The sequence below is a fragment of the Carcharhinus amblyrhynchos genome, chromosome 27 (assembly GCF_965287045.1).
Source record: "Carcharhinus amblyrhynchos chromosome 27, sCarAmb.v2.hapA, whole genome shotgun sequence".
In the NCBI taxonomy this organism is placed as follows: domain Eukaryota; kingdom Metazoa; phylum Chordata; class Chondrichthyes; order Carcharhiniformes; family Carcharhinidae; genus Carcharhinus; species Carcharhinus amblyrhynchos.
The window spans coordinates 31,054,920-31,079,259 of NC_137350.1; the positions used below are offsets into that span (position 1 = coordinate 31,054,920).

Genomic DNA, 24,340 nt, shown 5'->3' on the forward strand with positions numbered 1-24,340 from the left:
TCACTCACACACTCTCACATACACACACACATACTCATGCTCACACCACACACATACACATACTCATGCTCACACCACACACACACACATACTCATGCTCACACCACACACACACACACTCATTCTCGCACTCTCACTCACACACCCTTACACACGCACACGCTCACCCTTACACGCACACGCTCATTCGCACTGTGTGACACACACATGCTGAGAGGCGCAAAAACATGAAGCAAATTAATTGAATATATTCACATTTGCAGCCAACTCTTTGTTTGCGCAGGTGTGTCTAGGGATATATTGCCATTTCATTCTGTTGGCAGAAATCTGATGTGCATTTCTGAAAGACCATAAAGGTGGAACGGGTCACTTTAGATCACTTGTTTAAATGTCCCACTGCTTGAAATGAAGCATGACCCTAACTTAGCATGGGATAACTTTTTTGGCAGCATATAGATTAATTATAATGAATTAGTCCAAGGAGCACTGGAGTGGTCCAATGAACAGCATAATACAATCCGAATTATTCAAAATCTCTTCCTGCAAACTAAAGGAAGAGTAATGGAAAGTTACTTTCAAGTCATTCCGTCTTTGGTAAAAGTAGAGATCCTGATTGAAATGTTTGGCATAAACTAAATGGCCCCCAACTTGATTCTGAACTCTGCTGCCAAATAGCTTGTGGTTTTCTGACCCCCGCCCTTACACTACCCCCTTGTGTCCCAAACACCCCCTCTCAGCATCCCATTATACATTTGCCCAGCTCACTCCTCCCTCAAACTTTTCTCGCATTCTTATCTTTTCCCAGTTCACTTCTTTCTCAAACTTGCCCTCCCAATATCCCTTCACCCTGCTCTCCCCCCATCAACATTTCCTTTCCATTATCCCATCCTGTTCCCCCATGCCTTCTTTCAAACATTACCTCCACAGCTCATTCTCACCATCCCTCAGGTCCTTCCTTTCCCAGGCTATTCCTCTCAATATCCCGATGCTGGCCTGATCCAGCCCTTTCCCTCTCTCAGGTTTTCCTTATCAGCTGCTAGCACAGAAGGCGGCTAAATGTCTCATCGTTTCTGTACTGACTGCTCACCGAAATAATCCAAGACAAACCCTGCTTATTCCCCGTAGGCCTGCGTTTTTCTCTGCTTCTGCCTCAACCAGTCCCTGTGACAAAGTGTACCCTACCACAATAATCTCCCGTCCCCTCTCAACACTATCAATGATTATACAATCAGCCAAGATTGTATTAAAGGGTGGAGCAGGCTCAACAAGCTGAATGGCTGTCTCTTGTTCGTAGAATCATAGAATCCCACAGTGCCAAAGGAGGCCACTCAACCCATCGAGTCTGCACTGACCACAATCCCACCCAGGCCCTAGCCCCATAACTCCATGCTTTTACCCTAGCTTGTCCCCCTGGCACTAAGGGTCAATTTAGCACGACCATTCCACCTAACCTGCACATCCTTGGACTGTGGGAGGAAACCCATGTAGACACAGAGCAAATGTGCACGCTCCACACAGACAAGTCGGGAATCGAACCCAGGTCCCTGGCGCTGTGAGGTAGCAGTGCTAACCACTGTGCCAGCATGTCACCCCATGTGCCACCGTGCATTGTTCCTATGTTCCTATTCCTGTGTTAAGTTGGCGGTCCCCTCTTCACTGACTCATCGACCATAACATTTCTTCCCACTATTCGCACATGTTAGACCAAATCTCACAATGTTTAAAATTAAAACAAAATACTGCAAAACCTCTCAGCTTATCAGCCACATGTGTAGGGGCAGAAAAACTGAGTGGCTTGCTAGGCCATTGCTGTGAATCTGGAGTCAGATGTAGGCCAGATCAGGTAAAGGCAGCAGATTTTCTTCTTAAAGGACATTGGTGAATCAGGAGGATCTTTACGACTATCAACAATGGTTTCATGGACTTTTAATTCCAAATTTTCACTGAATCCAGATTGCAGCTTTGTGGGATTTGAACCAGATCCCCAGGATATTACGCTAGGTCTCTGGATTATTAGTCCAGTGACAGTACCACTACAAATATGCTATTTGTATTAATGTTCATCAGATTTGTGCCAACAGTTTTAATTTTACTGTAATCCAGCACTAAATGTGTAAGTTGTAATACTGTAAAATAATGGCATGATTATTTAATAGCTCTGAAATTACACTAACATGATTGGTTGTTTACACAAGTGTAATAATTCATTGATGATGTCGGTAAAATAGTTGGCAAAGGAGTGCCTTGAGGAGGTGCAGCATAGGTTCACTAGAATAATACCTGAACTCCAAAGGTAAAATTACAAAGAGAGGTTGCACAAACCTGGGTTGTATTCCATGGAAGATTAAAGGTGCTTTGAGCTAAGTTTTCAAGATTAGTTAGATAGAGAGAAACTATTATAAAACAAAGGTTGGGGAGTCTCGGACTAGAGGAACGTAGCTGAAAAATTATAACCTAGCCTTTCAATTGTGAAAGTAAGAAACAGCTCTACACACACAGGTTTCTCGAAGTTTGGAAACTTTGTTCTGAAAGTAACTGGCAATTGCTCAAGTGTTATTTTTCAACCTGAGGTTTGTCGATTTTTTTTTAACCACAGGTATTCAGATGCATGGCATTATATTACAGGTCAACCACTATCTCACTGAATGGTAGAACAGACGTACGCAGACGATTGCTTGTTTGTGAATCTGTTCTGGCAGTTTCATTCCCAGTTTTCCTGAAAGTGTTAATTGCAGCTGAGATCTGAGCTCTGTAGGTGCTGTTCTGCCTTTTGGTGCCTTGTCCAAGTATTAATGGCTTGTATGAGCTGAGCACCAGAGTTGAAACCACTCCCGTTCTTTCACAGCGTCTAGACACGCACACCTCCAGATGAAGTCGCGGCTGGATTGGGTTGGTCGTCCTACTCCTTAAACCCAAACTAATTGCAACACCGCAAACTGCTGATGGCAGAAGACTCAGCACGGATCAGGAATTGATCCTTTGGCCTTCTGGTTTTTAATAGCTTAGCGGAGATTCTAAATTAGACTTCACTTTTGATGGTTTTTTTCTCAGATAGTTTAAACAAAGCAGTATTATTCCAGAAAAAATAGCTATGGTTTTTTTATTATGATAGCAACGCTTTTTGTCGAAATGATGTATAACACGGCCGGTAAAGGCTGTTTGTTTTACAGCTGGGAATGTTTCAGCTCTGTTTAATAGTAAGTAATAATTTACAGTGAACACTCCAGTTGAACTGTTACCCAGTTGAAGCAAATTCTTAATCTTCAAACACAAGAATCCTAGATGTTTAAGCTGTAGATTGGAGGCCAACCTTGCAACTCCATTAATGCCCTCATTTCCATAATGTTTTACTAGCAGAGCAAATCTCACACAAGATAGGACAGTTAATGTGGAAAGCAGAAAATCTCAAAATAAACCATGTTCACTTGAACTTAGGATAAGGTGCGTTACTTTTGTCACATGTTGTGCATTAGTGTTGAGAGATTTTATCCATCACGGAACGGTGGCACAGTGTCAGGGATCTGGGCTCAATTCCAGTCTTGGGTGGTTGTCTATGTGGAGTTTGCACATTCTCCCTGTCTCTGCATAGGTTTCCTCTGAGTGTTCTGTTTTCCTCCCACAATCCAAAGATGTGCATGTTAGGTTATTGGCAATGCTAAATTCTCCCTTAGTGTCCACAGATGTGTAGGTTAGGGGGAATAGTGGAGTAAATCTGTGGGGTTATGGGGATAGGGCCTGGGTAAGATGCTCTGTCGGAGAGTTGGTGCAGACTTGATGGACTGAATGATTTCCTTCTGTACTATCGGGATTCTGTGGTTCTAAATTGGGACATAAGATTGAGGCATTTTATTTTTAATGACATTATTTTGTTTGGTGATGTCAACAAACTTGTTGTACTGCTGTTGGTAGAAAAGTTTGCTTCCAGAAACTGAATAAGTTGATTTAGCAGTGCCACAGTAATTCTCTTATGACTTTGTCCCATGCATTGAGGTGTCTGCTCACATTGCAAAAGGGATAAACCACTGGGGGTGGGGGGAAGTGGTATGTTACAGTCATTGGCGAAACTGGTTTGCAGATCAAAATACAACACTAAATTTTGTTATTTTTAAAAATCTCGTCTCTGGAGTTTTACCTCAGAGTTGCTTCATCGCTTTTAAACTGTTTTCTGCAGGAGCACAGAGGGACAGTAACAATGTACAAACAAAATGTACTGCTAACATCCTATTTGGAAAGGCAGGTCCATATCTTTTCATGTCTCCATGAGCAACTTGGCCCAGTTAATATTGAGCAGAGAGGAAAAATTCAGGATTTGCTTGCCAACTGGTCATTCAAATCTCTTAACTAGTTGTGTAATAATATGCACTGATATTTGGAATTCAAGCCAGTTTTTCAACATGTTCTGCTAAGAAGCATCATTGCATGCTTATATCACCCTCTGGTGTTTGTAATATGTGGCTTTGTTAGAACATAGATTGATGTTTCATCTGTAGGCGGCAATACTTTTAATTATTAGACTGAAACACCATCAACAAGATTTAAATAAGTAGCAAATAAAATGACATTTGCACTTAATATTTATTAATTCTTACTCCTCTTTTATGGTCATTCTGGCTCAGTTAGTAGTATTCTTCCAGAATTTGAGAACATAATCTAGCCTGATATTTGCAGGGAGCATTGCATTAATGGAGATGTGTCCTTTGGATGGTCTGTCAGGTGTTTTCCATATGGTTCGGATCAATGTTCAGATTTCAGAGCAATATTTCAGGAAAGGAAAAAAAAAGTTCTCAATGTCCTGGGACAATTCATCTTCAAGTAACAGCAGGTCGACTGGTCATACGTCTCATTGTTGCTGTTGGACTTCACTGTGTTTCCGTTATATGAAGAAGATGATGTGGAAATGCCGGTGTTGGATTAGGGTGGGCACAGTAAGAAGTCTCAAAACACCAGGTTGAAGTCCAACAGGTTTATTTAGTACCACGAGCTTTCGAGCGCTGCTCTTTCATTAGGTGGCTCACTTGATAAAGGAACAGCACTCAGAAAGCTCGTGATACCAAATAGATCCGTTGGACTTTAACCTGGTGTTGTGAGTCTTCTCAATGAGAAGAAGGATGCAATTGCATTGGAGATAGTGTGGCAGAGATTCACTGGATTGGGATGAGAGGGTTGTCCTATGATGGGGAGCTGAGGACATTGGGCTTCGGACTCACTGGAGTTTAGAAAAATGAGAGTTGATCTAGGTTCTGAAGGGGCTTGACCACACACAGGTGAGTCCATCTGGCTGGGGAATCTAGAACACGGAGCATAGTCTCCGTATAAGGGCCGATCATTTAGTGCTAGAATGAGACAAAACTTATTCACTGAAAGGGTTGTGAATCTTTGGAATTCTGTACCCTAGAGGGTTGTGGATACTCCATCATTGAGTACATTTAAGGCCGAGATAACCGGATATTTTTGCCAGCATTCTACTGCCCCAAGCACCATGGAATCAAAGCAGACAGAAGGCAGACAATGGAAATGTCCGTTGACCTCGGGCAGGAATTTCCAGTCTTGCTCAAGTGAGGCCATAAAATCCCATCCTTGATCTCTCACGGAGTTACGGGATGAGGGAGTGAGTAGGAAAGTGGGGATGAGGCAGATGATCCGTTGTGAATATATTGAATGGTGGAACAAGTTTGAGGGCCGTATGGTATACTCCTGCTCCCTATTTCATATGTTCTTAAATAACTTCTTGATTTATCCACAATACATTTCCCATGAAGTACTTTGGATATAGCTGAGAGGCACTAGTTTCAGCTTCTATACGCTTGAAACTTCTTTCTTGCGTGTAGCCACAGCTGGAGGGATGAAGATTTAACTTCATTGCACACATGATCAGTACAATGAAGCTAATTTGTTGTTGTTGTTAAAATCTCCGAGAATAACTCCTCCAGGTTACGTAGCAGGTCATATGGACAACAGAAGTCCCAGATTCAATCTCTAGTCTTTAGTAGCTGACTCAGCTAGGACAACGATGTTACCTCAATCCCTCTGGGCTAATCATGACGTGAAGATGCTGGCACTGGACTGGGGTGGGCACAGGAAGAAGTCCCACAACACCAGGTTAAAGTCGCACAGATTTATTTGGAGTCACGAGCTTTCAGAGTGCTGCTTCTTCTTCAGGTGACTCTGGGTTAAGGAAGTTAAAATCAGCCCATATATCTGCCCCTGACTACTGGTAGATGAGAACAGCGTTAATGTGGACTGTTCGGTTTCCTCTAGCTGACAGGTTGCTGGTACATGTGGTCTTCATTCATACATTAAGAATGGCTTACTTGGGTACAGTTCCAGAAAAATAATTGGCACATAATGGACCTTAATCCCAGGAAGGAGTGAATGTCCTTCAGGAGAGAGGGGGTAAAAATTAGTGAGGAAAAAAGAGAAGGGGAAAGAAGACTATATGTGCAGCATGTTACCATGGTTTTGGTGATGGAATCAAATTGCCCAAAGGGTGGGGGTGGAAGTGAAACTGTCTTTCTGTACCTGATGGGTGGAGGCACTATCTGATGAGTAGTCTTTAAACGCTGTCCTTTTAACAGCTAGGATTTGGGTTTGATTCCAATCCAGACAGATGGGGTGATAGTGTCCTTTGTGACTGATAGCTATTAAGGGTCATAAGTGAAACAAGCATGAGCACATCCTTTATTCAATTCCCAGAGGATGTGTGTCTTCATCAGAGAATGACCTGCCAACAGATACTGCAAGGGCAAAGTCATGGAATGCTGTTTGCATATAGCAGTTAGTTTAGTAGTGTAAATGTTTATGAGATAGACAGCTCTCTGCACTATTACTGATTTGAGGTTTTTGATTGTTCTCTTCAGAATCTATGTGTAAAATTCTCATTCACCTATTCATTATAGAAACTGAAGACTTTGCATGCTGATAAAGAAGTATTGCTGTCCTTTAGAGTTGATAAGAAAGCTTTTGAATTTCACATTGGCTCTTTAACTAACTTTTACAGACTAGAAGATCCAGTTTAATTCACAGTAAGTAGTGCATTAGCTGGAATGGCCATTGAAAAGATAAAGTTGGCCTTTGTTAACCCAGGGATAAAGCGACTCGTAATCAGCCTGAGTTTCTGCACTTAATTGCTGTTAGTTACCATCCTGTTGGAATGTACAAGTGTGTGTGAATGTCAGATGAGAACAGAATTAGGCCTGACTGTGATGAACCCCACTGTTAAGTAATCATCTGACACTGACAGAAGACACATGAAAAGTAGCCATCTGGGCCTGGTATCCCTCTGCTCTCAGTGTCTATAAATTCTGGCTCAGCTGAAGTTGAAACTGGGCAATTAAAAAGAAAGCATCAATAAATGTCCAGTACAACATTATCATTTGCCTTGCTGTTACACTGCCTCAACTGCAGAAGTAACGTTTTTATCCAAAGAGTGGTGAGAATATGGAACATGCTACCACAGGACACTTAGAGAGGGGGACGTACACTTTAGAGAGGGGGCGCTATTTTCCCTCCCGGCTGCACTGGTTGAGTAGCATAGCGGGGTGGCAAATTTGAACGGGTGTCAAGAAATCCAAATCGCACCTGGAGTCCGGCTGGTTGACGGATCTTCCACAGACCATGTCGATTTGTACACAGTATAATGGAGATCAGGACGCATGCCTAGCAGTCTGCAGCTGGTTTCTCCAGCGAGCTTAGGCTCCGCACCCACCCACCGCCCCCCATTTACTGGCATGAAATCAAAAGAATTGACCAAGTGTAGGGAAAATTGCATGTGGTAGCTCACTGAAAAAAACTGTGTGAAACTCTCCTGTTTTCAGACTTTGGTGACACTTAGAATTTGCTGGGGAAAATCACCCCCCCCCCGCCCCTGTCTTTAATGTAGCAAGATAGATGGCTAAAGGTGTTTCACAGGACTGATTGTCGAACTCCAAGCCATATTAGGGTTACATGAGCTAAACTGCACAGAAACAGGCCGTTCGTCACAACCATGCTGGTATGTGGTGCCACTCAAGCCTCCTCCTAACTTTCCTCATCTAAATCTGCCCTCCTAACCATCTGTTCCCTTCTCGGTCTGATACCTGTCTCGCCTCTTTGTAAGTGCATTCCTGTGGTAGCAAGTTCCATATTCTCACCACTCTTTGGATAAAAACGTTACTTCTGAATTCCCTGTTCGATTCTTGGTGACTATCTGACGTTGGTGAAGATATCAAAACATTTGACTGAAAAATAGGCCGACTTTAAGGAGCTTCTTATAGAAGGAGAGAGAGGCTAGCAATACCAAGACAAAAGAAAGTTAGGGATGTGCAAAAAACCAGTGATTGCAGAGCGTCCTAGGTCTGGAGGAAGTCACAGATAAGAGTAGAAATATCAATTGTCAGAGCACATAGGTTAAAAAGGGGAAAGTTTAAAGGAGATGTGAAAGGCTTGCTTTTTACACAGGGGCTGGTAAGTGCCTGGAATGAGCTGCCAGAGGAGGTGGTAGAAGCAGATACAATAGCAACGTTTAGAGGCATCTTAACAGATACATGATAGGCAGTGAATAGAGAGATATGGACTGTGTAGAGGCAATGGTTTTTAGTTTAGATAAGAGTCATGTATTGGCACAGACTTAATGGTAGGAAGGGCCATTTCCTGTTCTGTACTGTTGATAGAACCCCTACAGTGCAGAAGTAAGCCATTTGATCCATCGAGTCTGCATCAACAGCAATCCCACCCAGGCCTTATCCCCGCAACACCACATATTTGCCCCGCTAATCCCTCTAACTACACATCCTGGGACACTAAGGGGCAATTTAGCATTGCCAAAGCACCTAACCCACACATCTTTGGACTGTGGGAGGAAACTGGAGCACCCGGAGGAAACCAGAGCACCCAGAGGAAACTCACACAGACACGGGGAGAATGTGCAAACTCCACACAGAAAGTGACTCAAGCCAGGAATTGAACCCAGGTCCCTGATGCTGCAAGACAACAGTGCAAATCACTGTGTTCTTTGAGATATAGAGGTGGGAGGCCAGGGAGGATGTTTGAAAACAAAGAGGAGCCTTTTAAAGTCAGGATGAGGCCAGACTGGGCGCCAGTGAAGGTCAGCAAACACAGCGGGTTGAGCAAAAAGTGCTAAGCACAAGTTAGAAGGTAGGAGTACAATGTTGTCACAACTCCTCCATGCTCTGTACACATTAAACTGACTGATGTAATTGACAGAAAGAGAGTGTCTAAGCAAGTTAAAGAATGTGAGGAAGGATGCGAGAGATGAATGTTCTCTGATAATCTTGGATGTTTCTTTGTGTAGATCGTCAGGACCTGGAGGAGCCAGAGAAAGTGGACAAGCTGCAGGAGCCACTGTTGGAAGCCCTGAAGATCTATGTGAGGAAAAGGCGACCGAACAAGCCCCACATGTTCCCAAAAATGCTGATGAAGATCACGGATCTGCGCAGCATCAGTGCCAAAGGTGAGTGCATGGGATGGTCAACCGAAGTACAACAGACACATTGAATAGCGCGTGACTGACGAATGGGACTGAGATACATTGAGCTGGTTAACAGGCTCCCCACAAAGTCAATTTCCTCACAGCCTGAGGATTCAGCGTAGACCGTCTAGGACGGAGGTGAGGCGACATTTCTTCACCCAAAGACTGGCGAGCCTGTGGAGTTCATTACCACAGGAAGTAGTTGCTGCCAAAACATTCAGTGTATTCAAGAGGTGGCTGGATGTAGCACTTGGGACAAATAGAATCAAAGGTTTTGGAGGGAACAGCAGAATTAGGCTGTTGAGCTGGATGGTCAGCCATGATCGTAATGAATGGCAGAACAGGCTCAAAGGACCAAATGACCTCCTCCTACCCCCACCTTCTATGTTTCTGGGATGGGGCCACCCATATTTCAATCACTTCATTGGATCAGAAATGATACATCACTTGGGTGCAGATTAAATTTCCTGCCAAACATTATTTGACAAAGGTCAGTGTATGTATTAAAACTATTTGCAGCCTTTGAAAGGCTAACATTGTATTTGATTTGATTTATTATTGTTTAAAAAGTTAAAGTTTATTTATATAGTGTCGCAAGTAGGCCTACATTAACACCACAATGAAGTTACTGCGAAAATCCCCTAGTCACACATATTGGTATACAATGAAAAGTATTATTTCTTGAACGCTATACAGACAAAACATACCGTTCATAGAGTACAGAGGAGAGGGAAAGGAGATGGTGCAGCAAATAGTGCTGTAGTTACCAATAGGGTGTAGAGAAAGATCGACTTAATATGCAACAGGACCATTCAAAAGTCTGATGGCAGCAGGGAAGAAGCTGTTGTTGAGTCAGTTGGGACCCTTGTATCTTTTTCCCGATGGAGGAAGGTGGAAGAGAGTATGTCTGGGGGGCGTGGGATCCTTGGTTATATAGCTGAGGGTCCCTTATCTTTAAATGGCTGTATACCTTAAGTTTACCTCTGTCATACCTCTGCACTGTTGAACTCCCAAAGCCAGCAATATATTGTGACAGGATGCTGCCCTATATTGGTAGGGCAACATCCTTAATGCAGGTCCCTCAGACTATCTTGTACTAAGTTGATTTTTTTCTCCACCCTAGATGTGACTGTACACTACATTTGCACATTCTCCTTTCTTTCTTAATGGTATGCTTTGCATGTATAGCGTGCAAGAATCAATACTTTTTACTGTATGCTAATACATGTGACAATAAATCAAAATTTGAATTTTTAAAATAATTTTTTTAAAGCAAAGAGCACTGATTTATAACAGTTAAAAAGTCTCTCAACATCAGGTTAAAGTCCTGGTTTATTTGGCATCACAAGCTTTTGGAGCGCCTTTCCTTCATCAGGTGAGTGGGCAGTGCTTTGAAAGCTCATGATACCAAATAAACATGTTGGACTTTAACCTGGTGTTGTGAGACTTCTTACTGTATCCATCCCAGTCCAACGCCGGCATCTCTGCATCATCACTAATTGATAAGGCACAGCTCACTCATACCCAATCAAAGATCTGGTCGAAAACTCTGTCCCCCATTTAGGACATAACAATTAAAGGCCTGCTCAGGACCATGGTATCACCCTATCATCATCAGCAGCAACCGTTTACACAGCCCCTTAAACAGAGAAACATTAAATCCTTTAATGGGTGGGAAAGAGGGAAAAAGCTATAAAGACTACTTATTTATTTTTAATTACAATGATTGCAAGAAAACAGGACAAGAACAGAAGAAAACATTTATTTCAATTACTTGTTCCTTGTTTACAATGCTGTCCTTTGTGTACTGGGTTGTATGTACTGCCAGAGTTCACACACCGGGTCAGTGCCACCCTCTGATACTTGGCAATCAGTTGTTGCAGTGTGTCTTCAGTTTCATGGTTGTGTTTCTCTCTGCGTTCCCAGGAGCCGAGCGGGTTATCACCCTCAAAATGGAGATTCCCGGATCCATGCCACCACTCATTCAGGAAATGCTGGAGAATTCCGACGGCATCGATCCCTCCTCCTCGCCTTGCAGCAAAAGCAGCGCTGCCCGTCCGTGCAGCAGCCCGAGCATGTCCCCGAGCTCCGCCGCCAGCAGCAGCCCAAACACTCAGTCACCATAGCTTTGGGAGAAGGGGGTCAAGTGAGTCGGAACTCTCACTCACCATGGACGTTTGACGTGTTTGTAAGAGGTGAAGTGTTCACAGGAGAGCCACAGTATTGTTTTGCCACATACTCTGCAGCTTGCGGAAGGCGCTCGGGACTGAGTTGGAACTTAACACACTGTGCTTAACCACGCTGGAAGCTCTTTCAAACGTGCTTAACTGAGATGGACACCGAGTTCAGGGCTGTGATGAGCAGCAGAGATGAACCCCATACATACACGCACACATATATATACACCCACCCCTCTCCGGAATAGGAATCAACCATTCTCAAAGCAGACTCTACTCCACTTTGCAAGCCTTCAGCTTCTGGTTTTTGAACTTGCTTTGATTTAACGTTAGGAGAGAACAATGAAGACCCTTTGCGTTTTTTTAAAAATATTTTTCTTCTCCTTTTGTTTATCTTTCATAATCTCATATAATACTAGCTGATAGACTGGATCACCAGCACAAAATCCAATAGCATCCAAAAAAAAACAAGGAATTTGAACAAAGAAACATTTATACAAATGAAACCTTTAACTAATTATTTTTGTTGAACTGTCTAAATTGGATTTACCAGAGGAGGAAGGAAAAAAAATTATGGTGTCATTACATTTTTGAAATGAGTTGCATACAAGCGGGAAGATAATGAAGGTAACTAGGTTACTCTAGGGATGTGTGTAAATATGCTGTTCTGTTTTAATGTACTCACAGAGGTTTCCAATCTTTTCTTTTATGCCTTTGTTGATTGGATGTTCATTTTTAAGCACATTTATTCTGAGAGAGAGCATGGTTCTGAAGTACTGTGTAGGTTTCAAATATCCCTCCCAGGTCACTGCATGGCAAGGGAGCCGTGTGTATGTGCGTGTGTGTGTGTGCGTGTGTGCGTGTGCATGTATGTGCGTGTCTAGTCACACGTCAGGGCCATGCTTCACGCCCCTTGCCGTGATCGAAATGGACTGGACTGGATGCTGCCCGTTCCCTGTCTGGGACCGAGGAGGGAAAAGATGGGGTCACAATTTACAGCTCAGGGCTGCTGACTGAGAATGATTCTGGACGGTTGGGCTTCAACTGACCGGAGTCTGGAGATTTGTGCGTCAACTCCAACCGTGGTGAAGTATATCAGTGGGGCCCGGAAAAGCCATGAGCCTTTCCTTGCCCTCGCTGATCACATGTAGCAACCCGAGAAGTTATCAGTGGATTAATTTGACTGCAGTTTGCACAGGAGGTTAAGTCACATGCAGTGGTGTCATTGGCAAAAAAAAAAGGAATTTAAACTTCTCAGGATTTGACCATGGTGTACTGTGAACATAGACCTGCATAGTGCTCAAGATCTCGTGATGGTTCATTCAAAAGAATGATCGATCACCTTTCGACCTCACCTTGTTTTACTCTCAGTGATCTCGTTATAGTTAACGCTTTAAACTGCATTGGAATTTTTTTGATATTTGAGGCTGCCGTGTTTGAAGCCGTGCACATTTGTTAAAGAGTGAAACAGGCCTAACTGGATACAGGTGCGCTGCCACGGGCTGAGGTGAAGCACCCACTCCTTCGAAAGTTTTATTGCTCGCCTGCCCTCTACCTCTCTTGCCAACTCGCAAACCTTGACTCAAGTCGGGCGAACCACTCTTCCAAGAAGGCACAAAAACCTGGATTCTTTTATATTCCTTCTCCAAACGAGGGGCATCGCTGGCAAAGGCCAACGTCCACTGCCCACCCCTTAACAGTCCAGAGAAAGAGATGGTGATGATGATACGATTGGGTGGCTTGTTTAAGCTGGCTCAAAGGGTGGCTAAGATTCAACCACATTGGTGCTGGACTGGAGCCATAGGCCAGGGTAAGGTGGCAGGTTTCCTTCCCGAAAGGACATGAATTGGACCAGTTGGGTTTTTGTAGCAATTCACCACCTTCACTTTTCCTGGTGCCAGCACTGCATTTCCAGATTTTTATTTTGGTTCATGTTGAATTCAGATGCTCAATGGCCCCCAAACCATTCAGGCCTTAGATCCCAGTCACCAAGGCTCAGCAGGCCTGACTGGCATGTTGTGTGAGTTGAAGTGATAGAAATTGGACGCAGCTCAAAACAGCCCTAACAATCCTGCTAACAAGTATAAAACTAGGAAGAAAAATAAACCAAATGAACTGGAGCCATTTTCAATTGATCTGGGCTCCTCCGTTAGAAAGATTGGACCATGGGAATGGGGCGTGGTGGGGGGAGCGAGGAGGAAAGGTTATTGATGAGTTTTGTCACATCGGTTGCAAGGCCATTATTTTGACCTCCGACCCTTTGTCAAAATTAGAAATCCAATTGCAGACACAAAACCTCGCGGCACACGAGCCTGTTTCCAGCAGAGATCGAGGTCTTTTATTCAGTGGATGTTGAGGTCTCCGATGATGGGATTTCTTCGGCTGGTGACTGAACGTAAATCACTTTGACAAGACGAAGAACTAGGTGGATAAGGAAGCAAGGTCCCTCTGTTCGTTTGTGAAGGTTAAATGGTATCTTCAGGGCTGTGGGGAATCGCTGTGCTGTCGGTCTGGGATGAGATTCAGTCGAGGCATCATTTTTTAAAAAAAAAGATGAATTTATCTGTCAGAACACCAATACGCATTCACTTGACTGAGGACTACTGGCCTTGCACCAGAATGGCAAGGGTAGTGGCGGGGGCAGTTCACAAATGCAGCTGACCTGCTTGGCTGGAAGGATAGATCTCATGCTGATTTTTCCCTTAGTGTGGGAGCATGTAACAGTAAAAAGGGGAAAGCTTGCTTTTCCACTGATATACCAGAGTCAGACCTTTGGGAGAAGTTGCAGTCAAGAGAAGAGAATTCCGAGTCCTTCATTCCCCTGGACCCAACTCCCACCATCCAGGGAGAAACGGGATGGGTAACGCTACGTGCAAGTCGAAGAAGGTTTTTCCCCTGAGCGCAACACAGCAGTGAGGTGCATAAGAGTTCAATATTAGTCCAATGGGCATTAACTCCTGAAAGCTCCACATAGGATGTACAAACCTGGCTGATGTAAGATTCAACGCAATCTATACCTTGTCCGCGCTCCGGTGAAGTCCAAACATTGCCCTCCACCCCAAGTTCCACCCTTGCCACTCACAGGCTTCACAAGAGTTAAATAAGAGAGCACTACAAGGCGTATCCAGATATAAACTTGCAGATTCCAACATAAAGTTTGGACAGTCTCAGTTGGTGTTCTCAGTGAAGACACCCTTAAATTGGATACCAAATTGTACATCTGTAATCGCTGGAGCAGACAGCAGGAAAAGAGCCCTTCAGCCTGTCCCCTCCCAGGCCGGTGCCTGTTCCAGGATTCAAAAGCTTTTGGAAGGTGTTGGGTTGATACTTCACCAGATTTGAAGTCTTTTATTTTGCGCAGGTTTTATCTTTGAGCAAATTCTCCCCCCCTCAAGTGGCTCCCAGTTTTTTATTAAAAGGAGAATTCGCAGCTCAGTATTAATTTTTTATATATATATATAATATTTATTTGAATTTTATCTCTTGATTTGAATGACACAGCCTCAGCCTAGGTCTGGTATCTCCCCTCCCCACCCATGCCATGTTGCATAACCATACAATCACAGCAAATGTGAGCAAATAGTGCCACTCACTGGTCATTGTTGCTATTACAAGGTAATTTTCTGTGCACGGCATGTGTGGCCAACTGCTCGAAACTGGCACAGTGGTCCAAAGCGTCTTGCAGTCATTGAAATGCACAAGAGGAAGGGCAACACGTAATCCTGGCTCTGTGACCCAGAACTGATGGGGCACAAGTGTTTTGGGTCATTGTGAGTTATAGGGCGTGATGAAAATTTTTCCCTCCCAGGCTGCAGTGTTCCCCTCATTCACGGATGTTATCTTATCGCTCTACTTTGTGACTGAATTCCTTCCAGCACGCCTCTGCTCCCCCCCCCCCACCCCCTCTGCCACCACCCCCCCCCCCCCCCCCCAAACCCCCGTCCCCACCCCTGCCTCCTCCCCGCCCCCACACCTTCCTCCCAGCCCAGTGACAGCACATCTCTGTCTCTGTGTTTGTAAGTGGCAATGTGGCCCAATTCAGTGTCATATTTTACACTTTTTTTCTATTGTAAAAAAACAGCCACCTGTGGTTTTATCAAATTAAAAGGTACAGTTACACATTTAGTTGAATCATTAACCTGACACCTCCACTGTTAATGGCGAGTTCTTGTTCTGTTCATGGATGTGTTAGTGTACCGAGTCAACTGTACAGCAAGATTTCCTATAACAAGGCTGTCTCTGTGCAGAAGTTACTGTTAAACTTTTCATGAAATCTACTGGTAAAAGAATAAAGTTATATTTATTCTACAATTACGCATAGCTGTCTTTGCTAATGTGGCAATCACTGTTTTCCTGGAGTAACACCTCATTTTTCTACCCGAGGGGCAGCACCGAACAAGAACTGATTCTGAGGCTGATTCTGGGATTAGAATACGGTGAGTGTGGAACTGGAGGTTTTTGTTTAACAAATGTCAAAATGGATATTAAAAGTTACAAAGCCAGTGTTCAGAGTGGACTGGGCAAACCTAAATCCATTCCTTGCTTGCTCCAAAAACCAGATTCAAATTGAATCCAATTCAAGGTTCCCACAAGGGAGACAAACAAGATCCAAGCTGACAAAATAGACACCATTGAACACAATCTTTCTGGTTGTATCACAGCTTGGTATGGCTCCTGCTCTGACCAAGATGCAAGAAACTACGAAAGGTCATGAATGTAACCCAATCCATCACGCAAACCAGCCTCTCATTCATGGACTCTGTTTATAATTCTCACTGCCTTGGCAAAGCACCAGCATAATTAAGAACCCCACGCACCCCGGACATTCTCTCTTCCACTGGGGAAAGGATACAGAAGTCTGAGGTCACGTACCAACTGACTCAAGAACAGCTTCTTCCCTGCTGCCATCAGACTTTTGAATGGACCTCGCATTAAGTTGACCTTTCTCTACATCCTTTAGAGCCATAGAAACCCTACAGTGCAGAAAGGGGCCATTTGGCCCATCGAGTCTGCACTGACCGCAATCCCACCCAGACCCTACTCCCATGACCCTACATATTTACCCGCTAATCCCTCTAACCTATGCATCTCAGGACACGAAGGGGCAATTTTAGCATAGCCTATCAACCCAACCCGTGCATCTTTGGACTGAGAGAGGAAACCGGAGCACCCGGAGGGGATTCACGCAGACACAAGGAGAATGTGCAAACTCCATACAGACAGTGACCCAAGCTAGGAATCGAACCCAGGTCTCTGGAGCTGTGAAGCAGCAGTGCTAGCCACTGTGCTACTGTGTCGCCCCTGGCTATGACTGTAATACTACATTCTGCACTCTCTTGTTTCCTTTTCTATGAACAGTATGCTTTAGCGTGCAAGAAACAATACTTTTCACTGTATGTTAATACATGTGACAATAGAGGGAGGTGTAGGAAAATGCTTTAAAATGGCGGCGCGGGCTCGTTGGGCCGAAGGGCCTGTTTCCTGTGCCGGGTTGTTCTTTGTTCTTTAATAATAAATCAAATCAAATCAAAAATGAGTCATTTCACCCCATCTTGGGCTTAATCCGAAGATTGATCTTAGCCGAAAGGTTGAGAAGCGATACTGATAGGTTCCCAGCCTGCGCCCGCTCCAGGCTCTGTTCAGTACTGGGCAACCCCATCACACAAACCTGCCCCAGTCAATTCAGCACCACTTCAAAGTAAAGCAGAGAAGCTCCTGGATTTGGAAAAGTTTCAGTCACATAAAAATACCATGGGGAGCGCTTTACCTTTGCCATTCAGCTGCTGTGGGTGGAACAAGTCAAATTAATTGCCAGATCAATTATCATCCCATTATAATTAATGGAGATGACTATTCTGTGCTGGGTGGGTGATTCATTAACCAGTCACAGGCAGCAGGTCCAGCAAAATGTCACTCTTGAGCAACTGATACAGGCATTTTTCCCAATGGGCCTCACAATATGAACATATGAAATAGGAGCAGAAGTAGGCCATTTGGCCCCTCGAGTCAGTTCTGCCACTGTATAAGATTGTAGCTGATCTGCTTGTGTTCCCCCTGGCCCCAATAACCTTCGATTCCCTTGCCCGACAAGAATCTACCTACCTCCACCTTAAAGATATTTAGTGACCCCCACCTCCACTGCCTTCTGAGGAAGAGTTTCAAAGCTGCACAATTCTCTCAGAACAGAAGTCGCCTCCTCTCTGCCCTAGTAGAGCACTCCTAATTTTAAGTCATTGCTTCCGAGTTCTGGGCTCATCCATGACAGGAAACGTCATCTCCACATCCAACTTGTCAAGACCATTCAGGATTTTGTATTATTCAATCAAGTCGCCCCTCACTCTTTTAAACTCCAGTGGAAACAAGCCCAGTCTATCAACCTCTCTTGGAAGTTAAAACCTGCTCATCCCAGTATCAATCTAGTAAACCAATGCACTACTTCCAATGCATTTGCATCCTTCTCTAAATGAGGAGATATAAACTGCACATAGTACATTCTACACCACATTCTGCACACACTCGTTTCCTTTTAGCGCGCAAGAAACAACAATTTTCACTGTAAATACATGTGACAATAATAATGTATTCAAGATGTGGTCTCACAAATACTCTGAATCATTGAAGCATAACATCCTTACTTTTATGTCCACTTCCTCTCGTAATAAAGTATAGGCTTCCATTATCCTCCCTAATTATTTGCTGTACCTGCAGACTAACTTTTAGTGACTCTTCCCCTAGAATATCCAGATCCCTCTACATCTTGGCATTCTGCAGCCATTCTCTGTTTCAGGATTATTCTGCTTTTTTTTATTCTTGCCAAATTGAACAACCTCACATTTTCCTACCTTGTACTCCATCTGCCAGATTTTTGCCCACTCAATCAATCTACTTTGGTCTGCAAACTCCTTAGGTTCTCTTCACAGCATACTTTCCTACCTATCTTTGTGTCCTACCTAAATTGTGGGAATTTAACTCTCATGCCTTGGCTTCGGTCACCTAAGCCATTGAAATAAATTGAGGCCTCAATGATGCCATCATACACAGGAACTGTCAATGGGTAGACTATTCACCACACACTCAGTTATGCCACCCAAGTTAGTGGAAGTCAGGGTTCTTTATGGGCACTGGGAATTCAGAAATAAATAAATAAAGGTTGCCATCCCAATCTTGCACAATATTCAGTCAGTTAAGGGTTATCCTTCATCAATGTCTTGGGATTTCTCTAGTCAATGCTCTAGTTTTCTCTCTCTTTACCTGTCCTGAAGCTCAGGAACCTTGCTGGGACACAGCACTGCCTGGCAAGTAGCAGCCCTCCAATACCTTCATCCATATCTTCATTCTGCATGGCTGGGTTTGATGTGTCTGCATGTACCCAACAATCAGGAGCTTGGACCAATGTCTCAGGTTAGTTCCTCCTTTGTTCTGCAATGCTCCAAGCTAGGGAATTTGCTTGGGTTCTTTCTTGGGTTCCCAATTTTGGCCAAGTGTAATGAGGGATTGAATCTGGGAGCATTCCAGTTTGAGTGGTTGAATGAGACGTCAGAGGAGAGTGAAGGAGGGAGAGAGTTCACACTGAACCATTCTCCACAGCCATGATGGTGGAGGAGGGAAGAGTCATTCTTTATGTCATGTTACATATTCACCCTTAGTCATTAGGGGGAAGGTGTTAGTATTTACTTTAAAGGTTCCTATGAATCATTTATCATGGTTTACTGACACTAGGGTGGCACGGTGGTTGGCACTGCTGCCTCACAGTGCCAGGAATCCAGGTCCGATTCCCTGTTTGGGTCACTGTCTGTGCGGAGTCTGCACATTCTCCCTGTTCCTGCGTGGGTTTCCTCTGGATGTTCCAATTTCCTCCCATAGTCCAGAAGATGTGCTGGTTAGGGGCATTGGCCATGCTAAATTCTCCCTCAGTGTACCCTAACAGATGCCAGAGTGTGAGGACTAGTAGATTTTCACAGTAACTTCATTACAGTGTTAACGTAAGCCTACCTGTGACTAATAATTAAATAAATCTTTTACCAATAATAGATGAAATTCCCTGTTTTGTTTTTAAACAAATTGAACCCAATATTTGGAATATTAGAGCAATTTGTAACGAGCTGCACCATGGTTAGCACTGCTGGCCGTGGGTGACTGCTTGTTCTCCCCGTGTCTGCATGGGTCAACTCTGGGTGGTTAGGTTTCCTGCCCCAGCCCAAAGATGTGCTGGTTAGGTAGATTGGCCTTGCTGCATTGCCTAAAGATGTGTAGGTTAGGTGGATTAGCCATGGGAATTGCATAGAATTAGAGACATAGGGCAGGGGATGGGCTTGGGACAGATGCTGTTTTGGAGAGTCAGTGCAGACTCAATGGATTAAATGGCCTCATTCTGCACTGTAGGGAATTCTCTGGTTCTAATCCAAGGGCAGCTCTAACCAGATGCATATTGTCATGTTTTTATTAACACTGAAATGAAGTTACTGTGAAAATCTCCGAGTCGCCACACTCCAGCGCCTGTTCGGGTACACCGAGGGAGAATTTAGCATGGCCAATGCACCTAACCAGCGTGTCTTTCGGACAGTGGGAGGAAATTGGAGCACCCAGAGGAAACCCACACAGACACGGGGAGAACGTACAAACTCCAGACAGACAGTGACCCAAGCAGGGAATCGAACCTGGTTCTCTGGAGCTGTGAAGAAGCAGTACTTACCGTTGTTAGCTTCTGTGATGAATTGACCCTGAAAATACCACTTGAACCTCATCTCGCAGTTGTGTGAAATCTCCTGGGCTTTAGATGTTTATCCAGTGATTAACCAGAGTGCTGTACAGTTGCAGTGTGAAAGTCTCATCCTTGCATGCTTCTGATATTGAAACATAGCGCTGCATCTCTTTGATTTATTGACTGCTCTCTCTTTAACTGGAGACGTCACTCCCAAGAGTTTTCAGATTGTACATTGTACTTTTCACTCAAGGTGTAGCTTGCATTCTTCCTTTTATTGTTTAGCACCTCACAGTTCTCTGGATTGAGTTTCAGTTGGTAAAGTTTTGCCTGGCTGCAGTTTTGTTGAAATTCTTCTGTTGTGTTTTGGGTGCTTCTTCATACTTAGAATTCCTGCAGTGCAGAAGGAGGCCATTCAGCCCATCAAGGCTGCACTGACAACAATTTCACACAGGCCTTATCCCCATAACCCTATGTATTTAGCCAATTAACCCCCCTGTCCCTCAGGGACAATTTAGCATGGCCAGTCCACCTAACCAACACATCTTTCGGACTGTAGGAGGAAACCGGAGAACCCAGACATAGACATGGGGAGAACATGCAGACTCCACACAGACAGTGTCCCAAGCTGGTCCCTGGCGCTGAGGCAGCGGTGCGAACCACTGTGCTACTTTGAGAATGTACAGGTGAATTCACTTGGAGGTCAGGGTTGATTTACAGCTGAATTCAACTCATTTACAGATAAGTTGATCTACAAGTGAGTTGAAGGAGAAGAAGGTCGGGTGGGGTGGGTGGGACGGAAATCGAGGGAGGAACTGATTGAGCTGTATTGAGGGGATTGGAAAGGCTAGATTAATCCGAATTTATCCCTTTATAACAGACACCAATAGATTTAAGGTAAGGAGCTGGAGATTTGGAGAGGCTTCGAGGAAAGACTTTTTCACCCAGAGGGTGGTGGAGACTGGAACTCACTGTCTGAAAGTGGGGGTAGAAGTGGGAAACCTCACAGCATTTAAGAAGCATCTAGATGAGCACTTGAAGCACCGTAGCAGACAAGGTTACAGACCAAGTGCTGGAAAATGGGATTAGAATAGATAGGTGCTTGATGGCTAGTATGGACACAAGGGGCCAAAGGGCCTTTTTCTTGGCTGTAAAACGTGATGACTTTATGATTTATGGGTGGATTCATTCACAGCTATGCTTTATTCCCCAGTATCCCAGGGGTCCCGGGAAAAGGTTTTATTTATCTTTAATCTGGCTCAGTGATCCTGAGCGTCCGTTCAGCCATTTGGTGGGTTGAACGTAGTTGCTGTAATTGGGTCTCTGTGGCCCCACAGGTGCCCAGTGATGATAGAACGTCTACAGTGCAGAAGGTGGCCATTCGGCCCATCGAGTCTGCACTGACAACAATCCCACCCCAGCCCCTATCCCCACAATCCCACATCAGATTAAAGTCTTTTTGGCTGAATTTGTGAATGTTCCCTTAAACTGGGAAGCAGCTGTCAGAGAGAGAAGTGAGGTTTTGGGTGGGACCCTTCATGAAAAGTTGATAAAAGATGTTAAGCTGTTTCTCCTCTTTCCAATTACATTAGATAGATCTCCAGTTTTTCTGCTTTCAGTGAAGCTTTACAGTTTGCTTCAGATTTGGACTGGGTGGGGGGGGGGGAGCGGTTGCTTTGTTTAATTTCAGTAGCTTTATTCACCAATGTTTGGTGAGAAGCTCACTTCTGTGAAATAATGGACTATGTTAAATAGTTGTTCTTGTTCAGATTTTGCCGATTAAGGTTTCGACAACTGTTATTTTTGAAATGTCCACTTATGGTCTTCATTCTTGTTGTAATTCTTGTTGCCAGCACAAGATGGCACCAACAGTACAAGAACCAATTCAGGCTGGAAAAGACATGTCGTCCAGTGGAGATAACAGAATTATAGAATCACTACAGTGCAGGAAGAGGCCATTCAGCCCATCGAGTCTGCACTGGCAACAATCCCACCAAGGCCCTGTCCGTGTAACATCACATAGTTACCCTGCTCATTCCCCTGACACTAAGGGCTAATTTAGCATAGCCAATCCACCTAACCTGTACATAGAATCATAGAACCCTGCAGTACAGAAGGTCATCATTCAGCCCATCATGTCTGCACCAACCACAATCCCACCCAAGCCCTATCTCCACAATCCCATCATTTACCCTAGCTAGTCCCCTTGACACTAAGGGGCAATTTAGCATGGCCAATCCAGAATCATAGAATCCTACAGTGCAGAAGGTGGTCATTCGGACTACTGAGCCTGCACCGACACAAACCCACCCAAGTCCTATCCCTACAGCCCCATGCATTTACCCTAGCTAGTCCCCTTGACACTAAGGGGCAACTCAGCAATGGCCAATCCACCTGACCCACACATCTTTGGACTATGGGGAGAAACTGGAGCACCTGGAGGAAACCCACACAGAGAATGTGCAGTCACCCAAGGCCAGAATCAAACCCAGGTCCCTGGTGCTGTGAGGCAGCAGCGCTAACCACTGTGCCACTGTGCCATAGAGGTAACTCAACATGCATTCGCCACTTCTTGACTGATGATCCTTTGATATAAAAGTTGTTTTTATTGGCTGGTAAATACCAAATTTCTGCTTGTGCTATTTTAAACACTAATTATTCTGTTTAATTTGTAGAGTAAAATTGTGCAGACAGGGACTTGCATTCAAAATGGGAGCAGAAGTAGGCCATTCAGCCCCTCGAGCCTGCTCCGCTATTCAGCATGATCACGGCTCGGTAGCAGTAAGCTTTTTTACACAAACAAAAACAGCTACAGTCAGAAAATCAGCCTGTGAAATACAGGCTGGTAGCTCGCAGTCCCTTCCACCAAGGCAGCAAAGAGCTGTGATGTCGTGGGAACAACATCACCTCCAATAATACATGGTCTTTATTGGGATAAACATCTGGAATTCCCTGACAAACATCATCGTGGGAGCAGCTGCATTCTGGGGACATCATCTCAGGAAATAAAGTCAATGCCAACTGTTTGGCATTTGCAATAACTTGGCCTTATCAAATCTCAAATCCTTAGAACAAACACACACTAGCCTTTCAGTGTCACTACTACAATGACTTTTCCATGAGGATTTGCACAGTAATTTCATTGCAGTGTTACTGTATGCCCACTTGTGACACTAATGAATACACTTAAACTTGAAAAGCTTGTGTTTATGTAGCACTTCTAAAGTATCAAAATAGCAGCAGGTTCTCCACTGTGACAATATAAAATAAAATGTAACATTGGGCCACATCAGAGGGCCCCAATCTGCACTGTGCCTCACAGCACCAGGAACCCAGGTTCAATTTGAGCCTTGGGTCACTGTCTGTGTGGAGTTTGCACATTCTCCCCGTGTTTGCGTGGGTTTCCTCCAGGTGCTCCAGTTTCCTCCCACGATCTAAGGATGTACTGGTTAGGTGGATTGGCCATGCTAAATTGCCCCCTTAGTGTCAGGGTATTAGCAGGGTTAATATGTGGGGTTATGGGAGTAGGGTCTGGGTGGGATTGTTGTCGGTGCAGGTGTGATGGGCTGAATGGGCTTCTTCTGCACTGTAGGGATTCTATGATTCTGCAAAGCAACAGTCTTCATCAGACTGCCACTCTGTCTGAATTGTTCATTGCACTGACTCTGCTCCATTTCTCTTATCCGGTCTCCCACCTGGCCTCTTCAGAAATGCCGAGTGTGCAGCCCAACTAAGAACTTCCTTGCGGAGCTGAAACATCGGGAGAAGACAAGACTGCCCCCTGGCTGTTGTAAGGCAAGTTTACAAGTACAGTGTGAATGTTATCATAGAGTCATAAAGGTTTACAGAATGGAAACAGGACCTTTGGCCCAACTTGTCCAAACCACTCTTTTTTAACCACTAAGATAACCACCGATTGCCCATGTTTGACCCATATCCCTCTATACCAGAGGCCTCCAAACTACAGCCGGTGGGCTGCATCTGGATTGGAGTTTG

The 24,340-nt window shown here is 44.3% G+C and overlaps 1 protein-coding gene across 9 annotated transcripts in view; it reads left to right on the plus strand.

The window, feature by feature from the left end:
• The window catches only part of raraa (retinoic acid receptor, alpha a), a 575,761-nt gene extending 560,226 nt beyond the window's left edge, over positions 1 to 15,535 (plus strand). For all 9 annotated transcript variants that reach the window (XM_080213768.1, XM_080213765.1, XM_080213771.1 and 6 more), the window contains 2 exons: positions 9,290 to 9,448; positions 11,393 to 15,535. In XM_080213768.1, coding sequence (XP_080069894.1) covers positions 9,290 to 9,448; positions 11,393 to 11,592 — 359 coding nt within the window. In that variant the 3' untranslated portion in view covers positions 11,593 to 15,535. The remainder of the gene's footprint in view (positions 1 to 9,289; positions 9,449 to 11,392) is intronic.
• Positions 15,536 to 24,340: the final 8,805 nt, after the last annotated feature.